The 21035-nt window shown below is 37.5% G+C and overlaps 1 protein-coding gene across 1 annotated transcript; it reads left to right on the top strand.

Moving 5' to 3' along the window:
- Positions 1–16492: 16492 nt before the first annotated feature.
- K441DRAFT_602027 (uncharacterized protein) lies at positions 16493–20773 on the top strand. The gene is made up of 11 exons (XM_067645249.1): positions 16493–16666; positions 16723–17780; positions 17834–17848; positions 17908–18045; positions 18113–18469; positions 18793–19348; positions 19399–19613; positions 19683–20036; positions 20086–20196; positions 20245–20350; positions 20399–20773. Exons 1-11 carry the CDS (start codon positions 16639–16641, stop codon positions 20644–20646), a joined length of 3186 nt encoding a protein of 1061 aa, XP_067509451.1. The 5' UTR covers positions 16493–16638; the 3' UTR covers positions 20647–20773.
- The last annotated feature ends 262 nt before the right edge of the window (positions 20774–21035 follow it).

The following is a 21035-nucleotide window of genomic DNA, read 5'->3' as shown; positions in this document are numbered from 1 at the left end:
AAAAGCTTTTAGTAAAACTATAGAAACCAATGCGATCTAAGATACCTTAGGTGAAAATGCGCTTAAGGATAATATAACCTAAGCTAAAAAGATATAGGCTATAATGCCTATTACGCAAAGGTATAAGCATATAGTCATCTTAAATTAGACTAATATTAGCTCTTTTTAGATTTTAAGAGGCCGCTATAGCTAAAGTAGGAGGTAGGGTTTAACGAATGGAGTAGTAGATATATAAACGTTCGGCTAAGCTATATAGAGTTCCTAAAAAGGCCGTCTTAGCGAAGAACCTGGTCTCCATTCCTAGTAAATAGGGTCTAAATCTAAAGTTTAAATTATTCCTATACTAGTTATATGGCGCATCTAAGATATTCCACTAAGAGCGCACGTAACTAAATGGTGGGGTTTTTGCTAATATATAGAAACCAGAAAAATTATAACTGCGTACTTAACTATTGTCCTTAGCTACTACTATGCTATAAACCTAGACGAAGTAGCTGCTAATTAAGCGGCTGGGAATGCGAATTAGTATCTATAGAAGGATAACTAGGCTAAAGACACTAAGTGTCCTAGCTAGGACAAGATGCCTTTTCCATACTTATATGTAAATTAAAACGCCATATCTATAATACGAAGACAGCATAGTGCAAGTCTAGTTATTATAATTCTAAGTGTAATTACTAGCTAGAGAGACAATTATATCTTGTTATTTAAAGACTCTACGCTTATAATAAAAGAGCAGACGCTACTATGGTTTGTAATATGCTATAAGACAGAAGGTATGTCTAAAGAAATGGCGCGACTAAACCCTTAGGAATAGCTTTAAATGGGGACTTTAGGGGACTAGTTAGATCACGATGTAATAAATAATAGTCGGACTCTTATAGGTAAAAAGAAATCGCCCTACTTATAGTTCTCTAATGGCCCTCTATAGAAGTATATAGACTATCACAACTACGCTCTTTAGCAGAATCTTATAGGATAAGTTTTATAATAAAAAAAATTAAGAAACTTATATTAACCAATTCCTTCGTTCTTAAAAAAAAAGTGGTACCGCTATACCTAAGATTCTTTACTTAGGCTATTTCCAGCACAGTAATAGAGAATAGTGTTATAGATATATGCTAGTTTATTATAAGCGCCCTTAAAGATACAGATTAGGTAATTGCTTAAGCTAACCTAGTATTTTTAGAAAATACACGTCCGTGGAAGTTAATAAAATAGCTAAACTATAGACCCAATTTTGAAAGTAGGGAAGGAGCAACCCTAAAAGTGCCTTGTAGTCTATAACATATAAAGAATTAGTTAAGGTTAGTAGCCTAATTTTTATAAATTTTCTTATTCGCCGTAACTGGGATACTATTGACTTTAATAACCGAAAACTAAAAGCTGTCCTAGGCTAGCTCTAAATTTAACACGTAAAGTGTAATTATAAAACTAAAGAACTTAAATTCCTATATAGTATAGAAGGTGTAATAGTGTTAGAAATAGAAGAGGCATTCTAGCAGAAAATGGTTAAATAAGAGAAGATAGTTCTCCTACTAGGAAAAAACTAGTATAAATGGCTAGCAGCTCCTCAAGCAGCTACTTTACGTGCTGTGATACAGTAATAACGCCCGGGTTACTTTTATAGAAGGATAGATTTAATAAGGATCTTCTGGATAATAAAAAAAATAAACATCTAGTCTAATACTACACTAACGCAGTTAAAAATCCTATTAAAAGTATCTTAGATTAGAATAAGGAGGAAATTCTTTATAATGACGCGAAGTTTAAGACGCTTTTAGCTATCTATAAAGAAATTACAGCAGCACTATATGTTAAAGGCTATCGTAGCAAATTTTTTATTAGTACTAATTTTTTATTTATTAGGGCGGTATATATACCAGTAAGTAGCAAAATATTCTATCTTTTTACCTCTTAATAGCAGCACGCTTAACTAGAACTCTAAGCTAATACTTATTTTAGGCCTTAGTTGCTAAATATAGCAAGGATGCCGTTATATGCCTCCCTAGAGGAACACTACTAAAGTAAAAAGACCATATAATTTATAACTCGTAGAAGCAACTAAACGGACTATAAATTCTCTTATTATTTCTAAAGGCTATTACAGAGGGTGTTACTATTAACGGCTTCCTATATTAAAAGTAGAATTCTAAATAAGCTTAAGTTTAAGAAGAACGTAAATATAAATAAGCCCAGAAATTTAAAAAAGTAGCTAATATAAATGTTATAGATTATAGTAGCGATATATTTTTAATCCTTTTAGCGCGGAATTAGGCAATATACTGGGTAGTTTGCCGTAAATTCTTCTCTAGTAGAAGAAATATAATAGACTATTATTTTTAGAATTAGGCAATATAGTAGGCAGTATTCCGTAGTCTTATAGTTAGTAAAAGGCAAATGCTAGATTTTTTTTTATTATAGAATTAAGTAATATACTTAGCAATATATAGCAGTCTTATGGCTAATGGAAGGCATATGCTAAGTTATTTTTTATAGAACTAAGCGATATATTAGTAATATACCGCAATTCTTTTATTAATAAGAGAAGGTACTATCTTACTATTTAAGAAACCGGGTAATGCATAGGTGATATATCGTAGTGCTCCATTAATAAAAGAAGCCGCTAACTTACGATGTGGGAACTAGGTAATGTATAAGCTAATATTCGGAATACTCTACTTATAAGAGGAGCTTACTAGCTTGCAATATAGGAACTAGGCAACGCACGATTAGGTATATCATAGTGCTCTATTAATAAGCAGCGCCTACTAGTTTGCTATTTAAGGACCCAAGTAATGCGCCAGGCAATGTATTGTGGTGCTCTATTAATATAGTAAGTCTGCTAGCTTACGATATAGGAGCCGGGCAATATGCGAGCTAATATGTCGGAATACTCTACTAATAGGCGACACCTGCTAGCTTGCAATTTAAAGAATTAGGTAATGTGCCTAGCAATATACGGCAACTTCGTACTTAGTGATAGAAGTCTACTAGCTTACCGCTTAAGGAACTGGGCGGTATACTAGGTAATATACGGCAATTTCGCACTTAGTGATGAAAGTTTACTAGCTTGCCGCTTAAGGAACTAGGTAATATACTAGGTAATATACAGCAATTTCTCGCTTAGTAATAGAAGTCTGTTAGCTTACCGCTTAAGAAACTGGGCGTATACTAGGTAATATGCGGCAATTTCGCGCTTAGTGATTAAAGTCTGCTAGTTTGCTCTTTAAGACAGTGATTTTATTAGATTAGAGCTCCTAGTTAGAGTTATAATTAATATAAACTTTAAATCTAACTATTTAATTAGTAGAGTGGAGTGAATATAAAGTTAATATAGCTCTTAGAGCTCTAGATCTATACCTAATTTAAAATACGGCTAAGGAAGAATAGATTATTAATAACTCCGTGCTTAATATAAGGCCAATTAATAACTCCTAGAGCTCTACTACTGACTTAGTGTCTATTAAGGGGCGCATTAGCCATAGAATCTAAAACACCCGCTTATTCTACTGCTATTCTCTTTATACTAGTACACGGCTCGTTCCAGATATATACCCTAATTGCAATACTACAGTCGCGTTTACATACCTTATATAATGTTATTATCTTAACCTTCTTGATTGCGATAAGCTTATTTTTAGGGGGTTTATACAGGAGGTAAGTAAAGATATAGGAAACGCCGATTATAGAGAGGACGTTAATTAAGGAGGAGGCTCTATTACTATACTAAAGTAGGGAGTCGCAATAGAGGCCTAGTGGCAGAGAGGGGCTCTTTTAAATTGCTTACTAACGTTAATTATGCATTAATATGCGAAGTTAAATCTAGAGCCTTATTTTGGAGCCTTACTAAATAATTAACTTAATTATAGATTTAAATAAGCTATAGTAGTAGCCACCACTAATTATAAAACGGGTAACACTAAAAGGCGTATAGATTGAACAGTTATAATATAGAGGCGATTTGTAACCAAACAGTAAGGAGCTTTAAGCTCTATATCCCTTTATCTGGTAAAAAAGACTTTTTATATTAGGCGCTTTAGGCGCTCCTACCTAGGTTAGCATACTACAGGCACCCTAGCTAGCGTGATTTTATTAGCAAGTCTTACCAAAACGTGTTAACTTATAATGCCGATAAAATGCTATAGAAGGCCACCACCTATATATATATATTTAAGGAAGTTGGGTAAAATGTTATAATATATAATATTATAACTATAGGTTTCTGCCCTTCCTTTATTAACCAGCTGCCGATTATATAGGATAATCCTCTATTAAAGTCTTCCCCTAAATTACTACCACCTATCCGCTTTATATGTATTCTTAACGTTAATAAAAATAAGCTTCCCTTTTAAATCTTACTACTAAATACTATCCATCTATTTATTACCTACTCTCTATATCAGAACTAATTTCCCCTTAACTTAACTATATACTAGCCCTTAACCTATTTTTAAAGTAAATATCGCAATAGTAGATAGTAGATTCTTTGATTAACGTCTGATACGGATCCTATCTAGGCCTACGCAGACTACTCCGTACACAAGGGGAAAGTAATATTAACAGGAAAAACCCCTTGCTATTAGGGGGAGGAAAAACCCTATAAGCCACCTTAGTAGGATAAAAAACCCCAAATTACTATGCCTGCACGAGCAGCGGCCCTGCGGGCCTATAGCTCATCCTCCTCCTTAGATGTTTTAAACTCCTTAGAAACCACTACTTCCTTCTCTAGCTTATCTAAAGCTAGGGTTTACTATGTCCTAGCTAGGCCTTACTAATTAATTGCTGTGTGCTTATAGTTATGCCCTATATCCTAACTACCCCTATATGCTGTCTCTTGTTAACTATTACTATATACGCCATGCTTTCCCCCCCCCTAAGGCCTATTAAAGGCGTAAGGGGGATTTATCCAATCTACTATCCTAAAACTGAAAGATAAAAGCGGGATATATATGTGTGTGTATCTAGGTATCTTTTATGCCTAGGCCCTAGTTACTAGGCCCTCTCTAAGAGTACTACTCTATTAAGAGGAGACAAGGAAAACCGTACGGGGTTATCTAGCTGCCGCTTTTAGTAGTATTATAGCAGTACGGCGAGTGACCGTATGCTCTATAGGCGATCGCCCTAGGGGTTAGGAGGGGCCGTATATTTACTCATTTGTTTGTTTGTTCGCGTTTACCTATTTATTAATATAAGGTCGTCAATGCTTTCCACTGGGGGATGGGGGGTGATATTAAATACTATGCATCTATATTGGATCGTACAGGTGCCCTAGATAGGAGAATATAGTAGTCGTCATACTATAGAGAGCCAACAGTAGTGGTTTTCAAGATCTCACCATCTGAAAATTTTTTACCACCGCCCTCAACGCCTATAACTACCACAGGTCCTGTCCGCACGCTATACAACGTCTCTGCGTTGGCTCTGGATCTGAACTTCGAAGACCAGGTTCGTAGCCGTCACCACGTACAGGTGCAGAGTCCGATTTCGACGGCCATCGCAATAGTATATATGCCAATAAGGAGTTATAAATATCTTACGCTAATCGGTTATTATAGATAAATAAAAACCCTAGGCATGCAACTACCCTAGCTAAGCGCACTAAGTGTCCCTATGTTAAAAAGGCGTTACTAAAGAACAGAGATGGGACCACTAAGCTAGCTCTAAAGCCGCGAAAGAAGAAAGCGGCGGATAGTTACTAGAAGGAGATTAGAGGGTTTCTAATTAAGTAGAAGAAGAATAGTAAGGTAGCTAAAGCTATAAAGATAGCTTAGCTACCTATTAAGAAGCCTCCGCCAACCCATTCTATCCTACTAGCCGCTAGAAATACTACTGTACGTAGTCTAAAGAGAACCAAGTTAAATAAAAATAGTGCCGCGGAGATGGCTGTTATAGAAACTAGAAAACTATAAAGAGGGACCTCTTTAATATTATAAGTTAGATAATTAGTTGCATAAAGAAGGGATAGGATGCTTTATAGACTGCGTTACCCGCTAATTACTAAAATAGAGAGTTTAAAGACGGAAATTAAGGAACTTTAAAAAGCTAAGAAGGCTTAAAATATATCTATTGTTAATTTAATCCGGGACGCCTAAGTAATAAAGTAGGATTATCTCTAAGGTTATAAAATAATATTTATAACTAACCAAAGCGCATAATATAAATTAAAGAAAGGTAATATTTTAAGAGCTTTTAGTAAAGGACCAGCTTAAGGTTATAAGGGAGGACGTACTATATATGCCAAATAAGGTGTATTAAGTACTATAAGTAGTTAAACAGTTTAACTAGCGGCTATTTAATATAGAGGATTAATTAAGGGCGGTATAGGAGGGCTTAAAGGAGGCTATAGTAAAGGCTTAATTAGCTTTACCTAGTCTCCTATTAAAAAATAATTAAAAAAAATACGTAAATTCTATACTTAGCTAAGTTATTACCTTTTTATATTAGTAGTCTAGTAGGATTTATAAGGTTTAATAAACTAATAAGTTAGTTTAGTTCTTAAATCCTAAAGATTATAACTATATAAGACTTATACTACCTAAGGNAATCTACNANAAAATNCCNCTAGACTTNGNATTCTGNGTATTTACTAGAACTTCTTAATTTACCTTACCATTAATAAGCATTAGATGACGGTAATTTGCCTACTAGCGTTACTGCGGGAGCACTTAACTTTAATATCTACTTCGCCTAACTCTTTACCTCTACTACCTTAACTAACTCTTACACGGCACCTCTACGCGATATTAATTGGTTAATTAATTAGTTTAACCGCTAATTGCTACTTTAAGCCGTGACTTATACCCTAGAACTACGGCAATCTGCCCAGTTAATTAATTCTTATAATTAGTTTATCTTACTTACCTACTTTAGACTTACACCTTTATTAAACACTAACTAGATTCTTCTACTCTTATATAGCAACGCTCTACTTCTCCTTTATTCTATCTCGGTATCTTTATATATTACTATAAAGGACTTAGATATTATAGATAGATAGGAAATTAATACTTATCACCTTAAGGAAATTAAGAAGATAATCTTAAATAATATAGTAGAGGTCAGGCTTAATAAAGTCGCGTTTTATACTACTAAAGATAAAGTACTACGCGACAACTTTGTCTAAAAGGTCCTTAGTAACTTACCTAAAAGGGAAGGTGTTTTAAAGAGCTAGTCCAAAGATACTATTATTACTTTAATAACATCTTAGAGAACTAATGCTATAAAATAGCAAAACAAGTTAGAACCTAGAAGTTAGACTTAACCCAAATTCGAACCCATAATAACGCTAGCGCCTATATTTACTCTTAAGCAAATCTCGGAATTACCAGGCCCTATATTATTAGGTAAGCCGCTTTTGCTTAAAAATATAACCTTCTAATTTTAAAGAATAAACTTAACTACCTAAAACACCATAGAGCTTTATATAATCTATAATATTATAAAAGCTAACACAGAAACTCTAATAATTAAAGAAATTAGTTTTTTACTATTTTAAGAGGTTACAGTATTAGTAGGGTTCAACTTAGATAAGGATTAAATTATATAGATTAACATTAAATCCCACGAGGAGGCTTATATTGCCCGGCAAGGGGTATTATAAGCCATATTCTAGCGATGCATGCTATACCATAGAAGTAAAATAGAATTTATACTTAAGAGTACTAATTATAAGTCCTTTTAATAACATCTAGCTATCTATATACTAATAATTACAGTCAAGCATTTAATTATAGAAATACCGCACTAAATACCGCGCAAGTAGAGCATAAACCCTCCCAGCATCGCTAATACCCCAATTCGCCAGTCTTCACGCGGTAAGCCTACATATAAGAAACGGCGGAAGACTACGTCTAAGCAGACTTATAAGCACTTAGAGTACTTAAATAATAAGTTTATTAATAAAGATATTAAAAGTAAGAGTAATGCTTTATTAACCTTATTAGCGTATAATAGTATTCCAAGTTTATTAGGTTAGAAGAAACATAGTTATAAAAGGGAGTAACCTGCTAGAGCATCTAAAGGCAAATTACAGTAAGCTACCAAGGACGGCCGCGATAGTCTAGCTATCTAGCCTATAGGGGGTCCCAATAGTACAGAGGAGAATAAAAACAATTATAATACTCTCTAAAGCGTAACCGCTTCGGATCCTAAATTAGCTTAACTATAGGTTATAACCGCAGATAATCTAGCTAGTAGCACTATATAGGTTTCTATAGAAGACGACAACCCAGAAGAAGAGGCCCTTAAAGATATAATAAACGAAGCCAATAGGGAGGTAGAGGCTGCTAATTATATTAAGTAAAGGTATGGGCATATAAGCATATAAAGTACATCTTAAATTAAACTAACGTTAGCTTTTTTAGATTTTAAAAAGCCGCTATAGCAAAAGCAGGCGGTAAGGTTAAGAGAATAGAGTAGTAGATATATAAACGCTTAGCTAAGCTATAGGGGGTTTCTAAAGGGGCCCTCCTAGGGAATAATATAGTCCCTATTCCCCGTAGATAGGGTCTAAATCCAGAGTTTAGAGCGTTCCTATACCAACTATATAGTATATCTAAGATATTCTACTAGGAACGTATAGAGCTAAATAGTAGGGTTCTTATAGACGGTATAGAGACCGGCAAAACAGTAACCGTATACTTGACTATTATCCTTAACTACTACTATACTATAAACCTAAACAAAGTAGCTACTAATTAAGCGGCTAAAAATGCTACTTAATATCTACCGAAGGGCCACCAAGCTAATAGCGTTAAGTGTCCTAGCTAGTATAGAGTACCTCTACTATACTTATACGTAAATTACAACGCTATATCTATAATATATAAACAGTATAGTACTAGCCTAGTTATCGCAGTTCTATATATTATTACTACCTAGAGAGATAATTATATCTTATTATTTAAAGACTTACTACTTACAACGTAAGTATAGGCACTGCTAAGAGTTATAATATACCATTTAACGGCGGATGTTTCTCTAGGCATAGAGTAGCCGACTTTAGATAAGTGGCTAGAAATAGGAACGTTAGGAAACTAGACCGCCTATAATACTTTAAATACTTATTAGGCTCTTATAGATAAAGCAAAGACCCCTTACCTATAGTTCTCTAATAGTATCCTACCACTTAGAAAGGGCAATCCTTTAGTTAATACCCCGGCTGCCTTAGCAATAAGATTTATTATAATTATAATATCTAAATGCCTAAAATAGCGTGTTATTAATAACTTTATAATTACTAGAAGAGTCTACCGCTTCTTATTTAACGGTAAGCGAGAGAATAAAGGTCAGCAGTCGGTTAAGACTATATTTTTTAGTAGGGTTTTATAGGATAAGTTTTATAACAAGAAGAATAAAGAGACTATAGTTAACCAATTTCTTTATTTCTATAAAAGTACTATACTAAAACGCCTTAAATTCTTTATCTGGGCTATATTGGGGACTCTAATAGAGAATAGTGTTGTAAATATATGTTGGTTTATTATAAGTGGCCTTTTAGATCTAGATTGGGCAAGCGCCTAAGACAATAGCATTCTTAAAAAATACACGTCTATTAAAGTTAAAAAAATAGTAAAGCTATAGAGTTATTTTTTAAAACAAGGAAAGAGCAACCCTAAAGGGGTCTTATAGTCTACGGCATACAAAAAATTGGTTTAGGTTAGCGGAGAAATACTTATAAACTTTAAAATTCGCCATACCTTAAATACCATTGGCTTTAACGAAAGAAAATTAAAAGTTATTTTAGGCGAGCTCTAAATTTACCACCTAAACTATAAGTATAGAACTATAGAAATTAAATTACTATAGGGTATAGAAAGTGCAATGGCGTTAAAAATAGAAGAGGTATTTTAGCAGAAAATGGTTAAATAGAAAGAAGATAGTTCTTTTAAGGGGAACCAACCAGTACGAATAGCCAGTACCTCCTCGAGCACCTACTTTACGTGCCGTATTACAGCAATAACGCCTAGGTTACTTTTATGGAAGGATAAATATAATAAGGATCTACTAGATAATAATAAAATTAATATATAAGCAAAATTTCACGTAAAATTAATTAAATCTCCTATTAGAAGCATCTTAGATAAAAATAAGGAGGAAATTTTTTACGGTAATATAAAGTTTAAGGCGCTTTTAGCTATCTATAAAGAAGTTATATAATTAAAAAACGTCGGGGGGTATTATAGCAAGGTTGTTATTGGCACTAATTTCCTAACTATTAGGGCGGTATATATAGCAGTAAGTAACAAAACACTCTATCTTTTTACCTCTTAATAGCAGCTTACTTAACCAGAACTCTAAGTTAACACTTATTTTAGGCCTTAGTTGCTAAATATAGCAAAAACGCTATTATATATCTCCCTAGAGGAACATTACTAAAGTAAAAGAACTATATTATCTATAACTTATAAAAGCAGCTAAGCGGACTATAGATTCTTTTATTATCTCTAAAGGCTATTATAGAGGGTATTACCCTTAATAAGGCACACTTTATTATACTTATAGAGCTTAATCCGTCCTTTAGCAAATAGAAATAGTTTATATACCATATCTACCAAATTAGCTAAGAAAACCCTCTTATAATAGTATATATTTTATATAACACGGCTTCCTATATTAAGGTTAGAATTCTAAATAAGCATAAGTTTAAAAAGACCGCCATAGATAAGATACTAGACGTAAATATAAATAAGCTAGGGAGTTTAAAGGAGCAGCTAGTGGAAGTGTTCTAGCAAGGTATTTTTAATATTTTAGCGCAGAATTAAGTAATATACTAGGTAATTTACCGCAAAGTCTTATCTAGTGGAAGAAGTATACCAGGCTATTGTTTTAAGAATTGGGTAATATAGTGGGCAATATGCCGCAGTCTTATAGCTAATAGAAGGCATATATTAGGGGTTTTTTTAATAGAGTAAGTAATATTTCTTAGCAATATACCGCATTCTTACGGTTAATAGAAGGTATATTAGGTTATTTTTTATAGAATAGGGCAATATATCGGCAATATGCCGCAATTCTTGTATTAATAAGAGAAGTTTACTATCTTGCTATTTAAGGAACTGGGCAATAAGCGACTGGATATATCGCAGTGCTCTAGTAATAAGTAATAACTGCTAGCTTACTATTTAAGGACCCAAGTAATACGCCAGGCGATATATTATAGTGCTCTATTAATATAATAAGTCTGCTAGCTTATAATATAGGAACCAGGTAATATACAAGCTAATATATCAGAATACTCTACTAATAGGCGACGCCTGCTAACTTATAATTTAAAGAATTGGGCAATATACCTAGCAATATACAGCAACTTCATACTTAGTAGTAGAAGTCTACTAGCTTGCCGCTTAAAGAACCGGGCAATATACTAGGTAATATATAGCAGTTTCGTATTTAGTAATAGAAGTCTACTAGCTTACGGCTTAAGGAATTAGGCGATATGCCAGGCAATATACGGCAGTTTTATGCCTAATAACTAGAGTATACTAACTTGCCGCTTAAGGAACTAGGCAATATGCTAGGTAATATACAGCAATTTTATACTTAATAATAGAAGTCTACTAACTTGCCGCTTAAAGAACTAGGAGTATGCCTATTAATATACAGCAATTTTATATTTAATAAAAGAGGTCTACCAGCCTGCCCCTACGGTTACACTTTCTATGCATTAGGAAATTTTTTTTAGCCACGTTGTTGCGGCCAAAAATTAGGGTTATATGTTTGTAGCAAATTGCTACAAAATTGCCCCAAAATTGCCAAAATTGCGACTTACGCAGGTTTTGCAGACCCCGATTTTCGCTTGCAACAACGTAGGCAAAAAAAATTTTCCTGATGATTTAGTTATATTATAATTATATACCTAGATATTATCTTTAGGGGGGTAGGTTCCCTATACTATAAACACGCAGCTACAGCGGCCTAGGTATAGTTTGCCAGTAAAAAGGGTTTTTATTTATTTTTAATTTTACTTAGCCATTAAAGGATTTAATTAAGGGTTTACTAAAGGAGCGCCTAAGGTTTACTAGACTGGCGGAGCCATTTTCCTAGCTATATTAGTTTATTATAGCTAATAGTTACTCCCCTATAACTATAGATACTAAACGCGTCTAATAGGCTTTATATTTTATTAGATGCCTTCTTAATAGAGGTCTTTCCGCTTTATAGTGTAGTATTCGCCTATTCTTATTATGGAGGGCTATTGCTAGGCGTGGTTCTGGTGGACGCGCGCGAGTGTAAACCACCGTCGTTTGACGTGTACCTCCCCTGCGATGCATATATCTTAGGGGGATTCTCTAGGTGTTTTTTAGGGTTCTTTTGGTTGGTTTTAGTCTTTTTAAGCCAGGTGCAGCAAGAGCTCCTTTTCGCCACGTTAATATTATAACGGAAGTAAGGCTCCTAGTAGTATTTATACTACACTTTAAAGCGCTTAAATTAATTAAGTAGATACTTAAATATAAGAAGGACCTCCTATAGCGATCCGAATTTGCCTATATTAATTAGTTTACAATAGAAATTAATATTATTTTATACGCACCTTCCTTTAAGCGTCTTTTTAGTCGCTTTATAGCAATCTAGAGAGGCTTTAAAATAGCTAGATATTTAGTTAATATAGCCTAATCGTTATTCGTTAGATAGTTCTTTACAATATTAGGCTCTTTACAAACTCTTAAGAGCGGATCCTTTATACCGTTCTTAGTAACTTTAGCTTAGTATATTGTCCATTTAAGGACTTTATCGCTAATAAGGCGATTAATAGGGTTTCTAAGCTTTATCGCGCGTTTAATTACTAACTCTATAGAGTTCCAGCGCATCTCTACTAGCTTAATTAGAAGAAGCTTAGTATTGGCTCGCGACACGTTATCTTAAAGCTCTAGATCTTAAAGCTTAAAGAGCTTTTTAATACGCTGCTCAGAATTAAATATCTAAAAAATAATATTACAAAGTTTGCCTATAGGCCCGATCTTCCGCTAAGCTAGTATTTAGCGAAGGACCTTATCTGGATTCTCTTTTTCCTTATCTAAAGCGCTTAAATCTACGCCGAAAAGCAGCGTATAAGCAACTAGATTAATAACATAGCCTATATAATAAAGGCGACGATATAGCAGATTAAATCCAAACTTTATAGAGAGGTCGTTAATATAGGTGTTATTATTATCCGTATTATCTGCTATATAGTAGCCTACCTACTGCTTACTTATTCCGAACTTAGCGAGTATTTTCTTAATATTAGCTACTATATTAACGCCTAGATATTGCTCTTCTTAATAGGGGAGGGCTAGAAGGAAGGAACGGTGCTAGTTCTTTACGTCTATAAAGTAAATAATAATTCCTATATAGTAATTAGCAATTAATATAATAGAGGCCTTAGAGCTAAGCCTACTAAGTAATAATAAATAGTTGCGAGACGTCTAAAGATTAAACGATAGATAAATCTTACCTAGCGCTCTACGTAGTAAAGCAGTAACGACTTCCTTATGTCGATTAAACTTAGTAATTATTAACTCTCTTATTATTAAATAAGTAGGTAAGAGGCCTGCGGTTAATATAGCTTAATTAGCATACCCTATAAGATCGCGAAATATACTACTTTTAAGCTTATAAAACGGAATATTATCGCAGACGACCTATTATATTAAAAGCTAAGTAAACCGATCTGGATTAAGGCTTTAAATAATAGTATTTATTCGGGCTTAATCTTCTAGCTTATCGGCTTAAAGATATAGCTATTTAAAGACTAATCGTCCTTGCTTTACTTAACTAGTAGAATTATTACCAATACTATATTCTTCCTGCATATACTTTAAGTAATTAGCGGTACCTAAATCTAGATATATATGTCGTATATAAGCCTTCTTCTTATAGCAGATTCTATAGAGCTAATACCGCTTACCTATTTTACCATGCTTAATATTATATCTATACTTCTATATAGCTCCGCGATATCCACCCAACGCTAAATAAGGAAGGTAGTAGCCAAGAAGGCGCTTCCAGTTAACATCTGCGTAATTATCTGGCTAAAAATCGGTGGTAAACGCGTTGGTATTACCGTCTAAGCTATAGTTTAAGGCGCGTTGGAGGTTTATAGGTGCGGTAGGATTAGAACGAGTAGTAGAAAGGGTTAAGGCATCTATTTAGCAATTATCTAACGCGTTAGAAGCTATAGGGCAAATCTGGTAGCAAAACTCTGCTTCCTGCGAAGACTTTAGCGCCAATATGATGGTATAAATAACGGATAATACTCGGGTAAACCTTTTTTTAGTGAGAAACACTAACAAAAATAAGGTTTAGGGTATTACTGCATATAAACTTTAGAATATTTCTATATAATATTAAAAGCTTCAATATTTTTTAATCAACTTAATTCAATTAGGGCCTCTAGATTGAATGCGTTGCCAAGCCCGCGAGCTCTCAGTTGATTGAATTGATTGAGTCTTAGCATTCAATTCAATTCAATATTGAAGCCTCGTTGAATGATTGGCAAGCCTGGAGATTTTTACGTTGATAGCACTGTACGTACCAGAGTTCTACCGCAGTGTCAGATTCGCAGTTACTTGTCTTGCAGATAGACTGAGAACTGTATTGAGACGCATCGATGCAGGTGGTGAAAAAATCGCAAGAAGAATGGCTGTCATCGCAGCAGCCCATGCGGCGTGGTCCAGATGCGGGCACAGTAATAGCACAAGCGCCATGAAGGCCGTACGCGCCGCCTTGGCAGATGAAGTAGAAGTCTGGTAAATTGTGGTAAGCGTATACCTGGTAGTTTTGGTACCTTGGTCAAGATGGCATTGGGTGATTAGGCATCTCCTTCACGTTGGACTGAACGCAAGTCTTAGATGGAGAGGAATAAAACTTCATCCCTCGGGCTTCGGAGAGCAGTTTTTGAATATGCAGCGTATGCCGAGACAGACTATGTAAATAAAAGATTGTTGATCCTACCGGGTGAGCCGCTAAGGTATCCACATGGAATATGCAGCGTATGCCGAGACAGACTATGTAAATAAAAGATTGTTGATCCTACCGGGTGAGCCGCTAAGGTATCCACATGTACCTATGGTTGCAAATAATATTTGGTTATTCTGCCGTTGCCTTAATTCAGCCATCTCAGGTGTTGACATAGGTGTTGGGTGAGGAGCTCCATCGGCCACTGCATGACCAGAAAGCGCAGTGGAAACGGTCATACGCCTGGTTGAAGCCGGTTCTCGAAAGGTCAAGCCATGTGCAATAGCGACGAAGCATGCGAAGAGCACACCAGAAGTACGTTATATCAAGATCAAGAAGAGACAGGGCAGGTCGCGAGAAAGTACGAGAGAAATAGTGGATGGCCCATTTAAAAAGGATAATTGATATTTCAGAGGGGTATAAGCCTGGACCGTGCCTCCCCGTAGTTTTCGAGACAGTTTATTATGCCCCATCTAAAGTGGCTTTCGACATTTTCTCGACAAAACCAGAACTAACGAATGAAAGACGCTGCCAAGGAGCGGCTGAGGATCTTGCAAAACAGTCAGCCAACAAGATCAGCCCGCAAAACGGAGGAAGCCATGTAGTAAGTCAAATCTTTGAGCTTCGCTCTCAGCTTAGGAAGCTTGAACGACCGCGAATTGCTTAGCGTTTGAATTCCTCGAGCCTACAGGCGGTGCGATATGAACAAGAATCTGAAGTGAGTAATTAGCGAATAATTTTCGAAGTAGCTGACAAGTAACGTAGGTGATGGGGTCATGAAGGTGTCCCGGGTTACGAAGGTTTGCAGGTTTTGCAAACAAATTTTTTCTATGCACTTGCTTCGTCTGTGCTCCGACGCGTTTTTCAAGTTCTGATGTTCAAAACCAGGGGCACTTTCATAACCCCACCACCTACGTTATTAGGCTCCATTCAATATTTAAAAGTCCATGAATGAAAGTTCATAAAATGAGATGGAAATCTGGAATAATCATCCTGCCTGAAGGCTAAATAAGTTTAATGTCTTGCAGATTTTCTGTTTAATAGGGCCCCACGTGAGTAATGTAGCTAAGAAAGGCTGGGGGGAAGCTTGATACCGAAGAAGCGGAGAGAAAAATTGGGCGAACCTGCCACCCTTGTAATTCAGCCGAGAGCGAGGACGCCACGAAACGCCTCAAAATGCCTGCTGAAAGTCACTACACAATTGCGTTGAGGAGCCGTGACCGACACAAAAGCAAGTCAACGGAATTAGACATAGGAGAGATGTGAAGCGTAATACGGCGGAACCTCACTTCAGAAACTAGACAGCACCGTTGCTGCTTGCAGAAGCGACCACATCCTGACCGCGACCGGCCTATTCTCAAAGCAGTTCTCACCGGCTCTCCCGGGTCCACCGCAAATCCCGCCCATCCAGTCACACGCCTCCGTTCGCGAGCTTGCAGATGTGACACCCGTCACACGGTACAGTGAAGCTAGTGGGGCTCTGGGAATTTCTCAGCCTTGCGAACTCGCATTTGAATAGAATAAGTCCAGTCAGGAACATCGTGATCTACGCATGGCTTTCCCACGCGCTTTCCCAATTTCTCTATTATAGTACCTACAACTACCTCAGTCAAAAATAAGGCTCATAAACGCAACGAGAGACCTATGCAGAACCGTGCAATGCCCAAAGTTCTACACTAAACTCAATCGTCCTTTTCGATGATGAGTGCTTCATTCAAAATATCAGGTTCGTCGCTAGGCTTGAAATTTGGCGGGTTACAATGATTTGATTGATGGTAGCAGAGAAAGATAAACAGTTGCATCAAGCCGCACTCGAGGGCCAGCTTGAAGAGCTTCGGAAAGCCATCCGCGAAGGTGCCAATGTTAATGTGGTACTTGATACTGCGTCGGGTAAATTGAACAACGAGGACAGTGGCGAAGTCTCGGCATTGTACGGAGCAATTTGCAACGGGAGAGACAACACAGCGAGTTTCCTGCTCAAAAATCACGCCAAGGAATCAAAAAAATTGAAACTAGAACTCAAGAATGGGCAGTGTAAACGAACCGCACTCCACATAGCAGCAGCAAAGGGCAATTTGGTCATTACGGAAAAGCTCCTAGATTATGGGGCGGCAATCGATGTTGGAGACGACACGAACTGGACACCCCTTCATGTGGCAGCTTTCAGACACAGAGAAGACATTGTCAGACTTTTGATTGCAAGGGGAGCAAATCTTGACATCCAAACTACAGACTCCCATAAGACAGCATTATTCCTCGCTACGCAACTGATGCAAAACACAGAGCAGACTACTGAAGTCGCAGCGCTACTCTTAGAAAATGGTGCTAGTCCGAATATACAGAATACAGAGGGCTTGACACCACTTCACAATGTGGTCGAGCATGGACAGAAGGGTCTAATGACTTTGCTACTTCAAAATGGCGCGGACGCATTGATTACGAACAACGACGGTGAGACGGCTCGTGGGACGGCTGATATGCTCACATCTGGAGATGAGAACTTGAACGAGATTCTCGATAATCCCCCAGTCCGGGCCCTAAAACAGGGACCAGAAAATTATATTCGTCAGAAGCCGCCAGCTGAATCCTCTGAGACAAGACGCGAAGTATGCCATAAATTTCTAGCTCATATTAAGTACTATCACGACGGTGCTTCAAAATCCCGCAATGCATCAGTGCATGACGTCTTATACGATGACGAATTGCTGAAGAAAATATCTGTAGAGGCAATTAAAGACCTGTACGATGACTCATGTATTGAGCTTGAAACATTGAGGGAGAAAATGAAGGAACAGGTTGAAAGCGCGACATGGAAATGGATTCATCTTCCTGCCAATAATGTAAGATGAATTAAACATTCGGGAAAGTTGTTCTGGCTAAATATTGCACTTAGGCTACCTGGGCGAAAGTAAGTAGAACAGAATATTAGTTTCTCAAAGCCAGTAAGAGTGTTAACACTCTTCACAGGATCTAATAAAGAGGTTATCATTCATCCAGGGACACAGTGAAAACAGCTGCAAAGACATTCTTGACTTCATTGACAAGTGCTTTTACGAGCATAAAGGATCAAGTACTCATTCTTACTTCAGAAGACCAACATTCCATGTAGGTCAGGCCGACTTGACCTATACTTTACTTATGCAAAGCTAAATCAACTAATACCATTCACCAGGCGCAAGCCCTTCCCTCGAGCCTAAAGGCAGCGCGTAGCGTCTCTACTGCTGCTGGATCAACAACTGCTGAAGACAGTATCGATGCATCGCTCACAAACGATAATCTAGGCTGGTTTGAGAAAAGTGGTGAAGAAAAGCGTTGCAGTATAGCATCTATGAAATTCACAGGTCAGATCAAAGAGGATGAGGATGGTTCAGGTGACCGTATAAGCGAAAGATATTCTAAGAACCTGACTGATGTCTTTAAAAACTTGACCGACGTCTTGAAAGATGTCTCTGCTAAGCAGTCAAAAAGAGGTTCTAGAAGATTATCTGTGTCAACCGTGACAGACGGACAGTCACGGTTCTCGCTGGTGGTATGTGATTTCACATGGTCGCCCCCAAACGTGTAGCGTCACCAAGCTATTCTCCACCCATCATTGCGGAGAGGCAGAGGCTCCAGAGTGGATATTAGCTAGCAAGCGAATCCGCCCGGGCCAATTGTTGGTCTGCGAAGGCGTGAATGGTCTCAGCAGCTGACTTGCTTGTTTGCTTGATATCAAATCTGCGGACAGCCTGTTCCCGAAACATGATCGCCGTCAAAATGGCAAGCTTTGAATGTGTTTCTCGGAATTCGCTATTACCTCTTCTCTCTGCTGCCAGATTCAGGCCTAGTAAAGCTAACAATGATTCTCTATAGATACCCTATATCGATGTTGAAACTCAGGAATACTTGGACCGTAGCGACTTAACCAAGGGGTACCTGGGGAGCAGTGATTTACCTGGTAAAAAGCAGCAGTTCCCCAAGATGAATAGCCTAATGAAAGAATATGGTGGTTGTTCAGGTCTTCATGTGTCTAGGACTTTGGACCAATATTACTATGAGACTCTTGATGACACCTCTGCACGAGATAGAGACCAGGTCGTATATCGATATACGGAACGGAAACATCCAAAGGTTCCAGAACAGCCTGGTCAAGGGAAGAAGATGACCCTGACTGAGAAAGAAATTGCTCGGAAGAGACAAGAAGTACGAGGTCGACAGCCTACCTCGGCTCAAAAAGATAAAGAGCAGGCTCAGCTGGCTTTTCTATCGGCCCGAACAATGAGCTCTATTCGGCGTGAAAACCAGCAGCAGTCCATAGTTGATGGCAACGTGCATCAGACCAGTCGATACGACGAAAATCAAACGGATCGATCACGGCAAATAAAGATACTCATGGTGAATCAATTGTGGCTTTGGAAGATCGATGAGCGTAGGTGCTAAACCTGATAGGCCATTAACCTGCTTATTTACCTGATTTAGGTACGATTATCACTAGTTTTCCAGAAAGATGGCACCAAGGCGCAGAGAAAACACTTCTGAATAGTATCAATGACGAGGACACAATCACATTTTCTTCTCCCGAAGAACTTGTTGAACATATTGTATATCGATGTGTAACTTTCACGGAGGAACCTTTCAAGTCCGGGTTAGACGAACACTTTTTGGATATCTTTGCCAATGAAATTGCAAAAATAGTAGGTTTACCTTCCATTCTACCATCCGGAATGCCTGCTATTCAGAATATCCATGACTAACCATCCCAGTCGGATGCCGAAACCAAATGCTACGAAGGTTTCAAGACAATGATAGAGGAAATATCCCGCAGGCCAGAACAAATTGGCAGCAAAGCGAGACTCCCGCGGAGAGACTTCGGGACGCCAGAAATATCAATCATGGAAGAAATAAGTTTGCTTCGAGAAATCAAGGATATCCGGGACGAACTAAACATACTCCATCGCGTCTTAAATGACCAGAGAGATGTAATTGACAAACTTGCTCATCATTTAAACTGGCATGAAACACGGCACTTCGATGATTTCATGAGAGCAAGCGGGTTGAAGTCCAGAGAAGACCGTATTGAGAAGTTGAAGGATGATGCCCAGAGGGTTCAAGATTCGGTTTGTCCATGCCTATTCGTCCAGTGTATCTCCGACTGAACAGATCTAGCTTGATCATCTTCTCAACATGAAGCAGGCTCAAATCTCCATTGTTGAGGCAGAGTACGCTCGATTACAAGGACAATACATATTCGCATTCACTCTTGTGACAATCATATTCGTAAGGGCTTCGTTCATGATGATATTTGTTTCTACTCATTCTGTATAGGCGCCTCTTTCATTCATAGCGGCCTTATTTGCTCTGCAAATAAAAGATTATCCTCATAATGGCCAAGGCATTGAACTTACTCGCGGATGGGTTGGGAAATATATGAGTAAATTGGCTAGTACACGGTTGACATGGCTTGTCTAACTTTTCTTAGCTGCCGGAGAATTCGCCTCCTTAGTACTTGTCGGCGTCATCGCTTTCTGCGTCTTGCGAAAGAATTACATACTCGGGGTGTTGAGGAATGGGCCCCCATCCACGCCTAAATGGATTAAGAATGTTTTTAATATATCAATGGACGGCCAGATGCCGCCTCGTGAAGATTTGGGTCAGGCTCAGCGTCGTGTGCCATGGCTTCGTCCCAGGCGGAGGACAACAGGAAACGCAGAAGAGTCGAAGGCATAAAATGCTTGTATTTCCTATCGAAGGTTTAAGCGGTTGTAATTCTCAGGTATATTGCCTTGATCAATTGAAGCTTGATTCTCTGGGGCTACTCAGGGAGATCCATCAGTACAATATAAATCATCTAGACCTACTTACGGCTTGCGCGGTCGTATAGGCTTGCGCGTCTACCCTTGCCGCGCTTGTGCCTTGATTAACTAAGTCGCTAATATTATCTAAAGCTTAACCACCTTTTTTTTCCTAAGAAAGTACTTAAATATATCCAGGCTTGGTACTCAATCACCCAGGTTTAAATATTGAATTGAATTGGATGCCAAGACTCAATCAATTCAATCAACTGAGAGCTCGCTGGCTTGGCAATTCAATCAATATACGGAGGACGACGCAAAATT

Source organism: Cenococcum geophilum (genome assembly GCF_001692895.1).
Source record: "Cenococcum geophilum 1.58 unplaced genomic scaffold K441scaffold_3, whole genome shotgun sequence".
Classification (NCBI taxonomy): Eukaryota; Fungi; Ascomycota; class Dothideomycetes; order Gloniales; family Gloniaceae; genus Cenococcum; species Cenococcum geophilum.
This window is presented reverse-complemented; position numbering and strand designations above follow the sequence as displayed.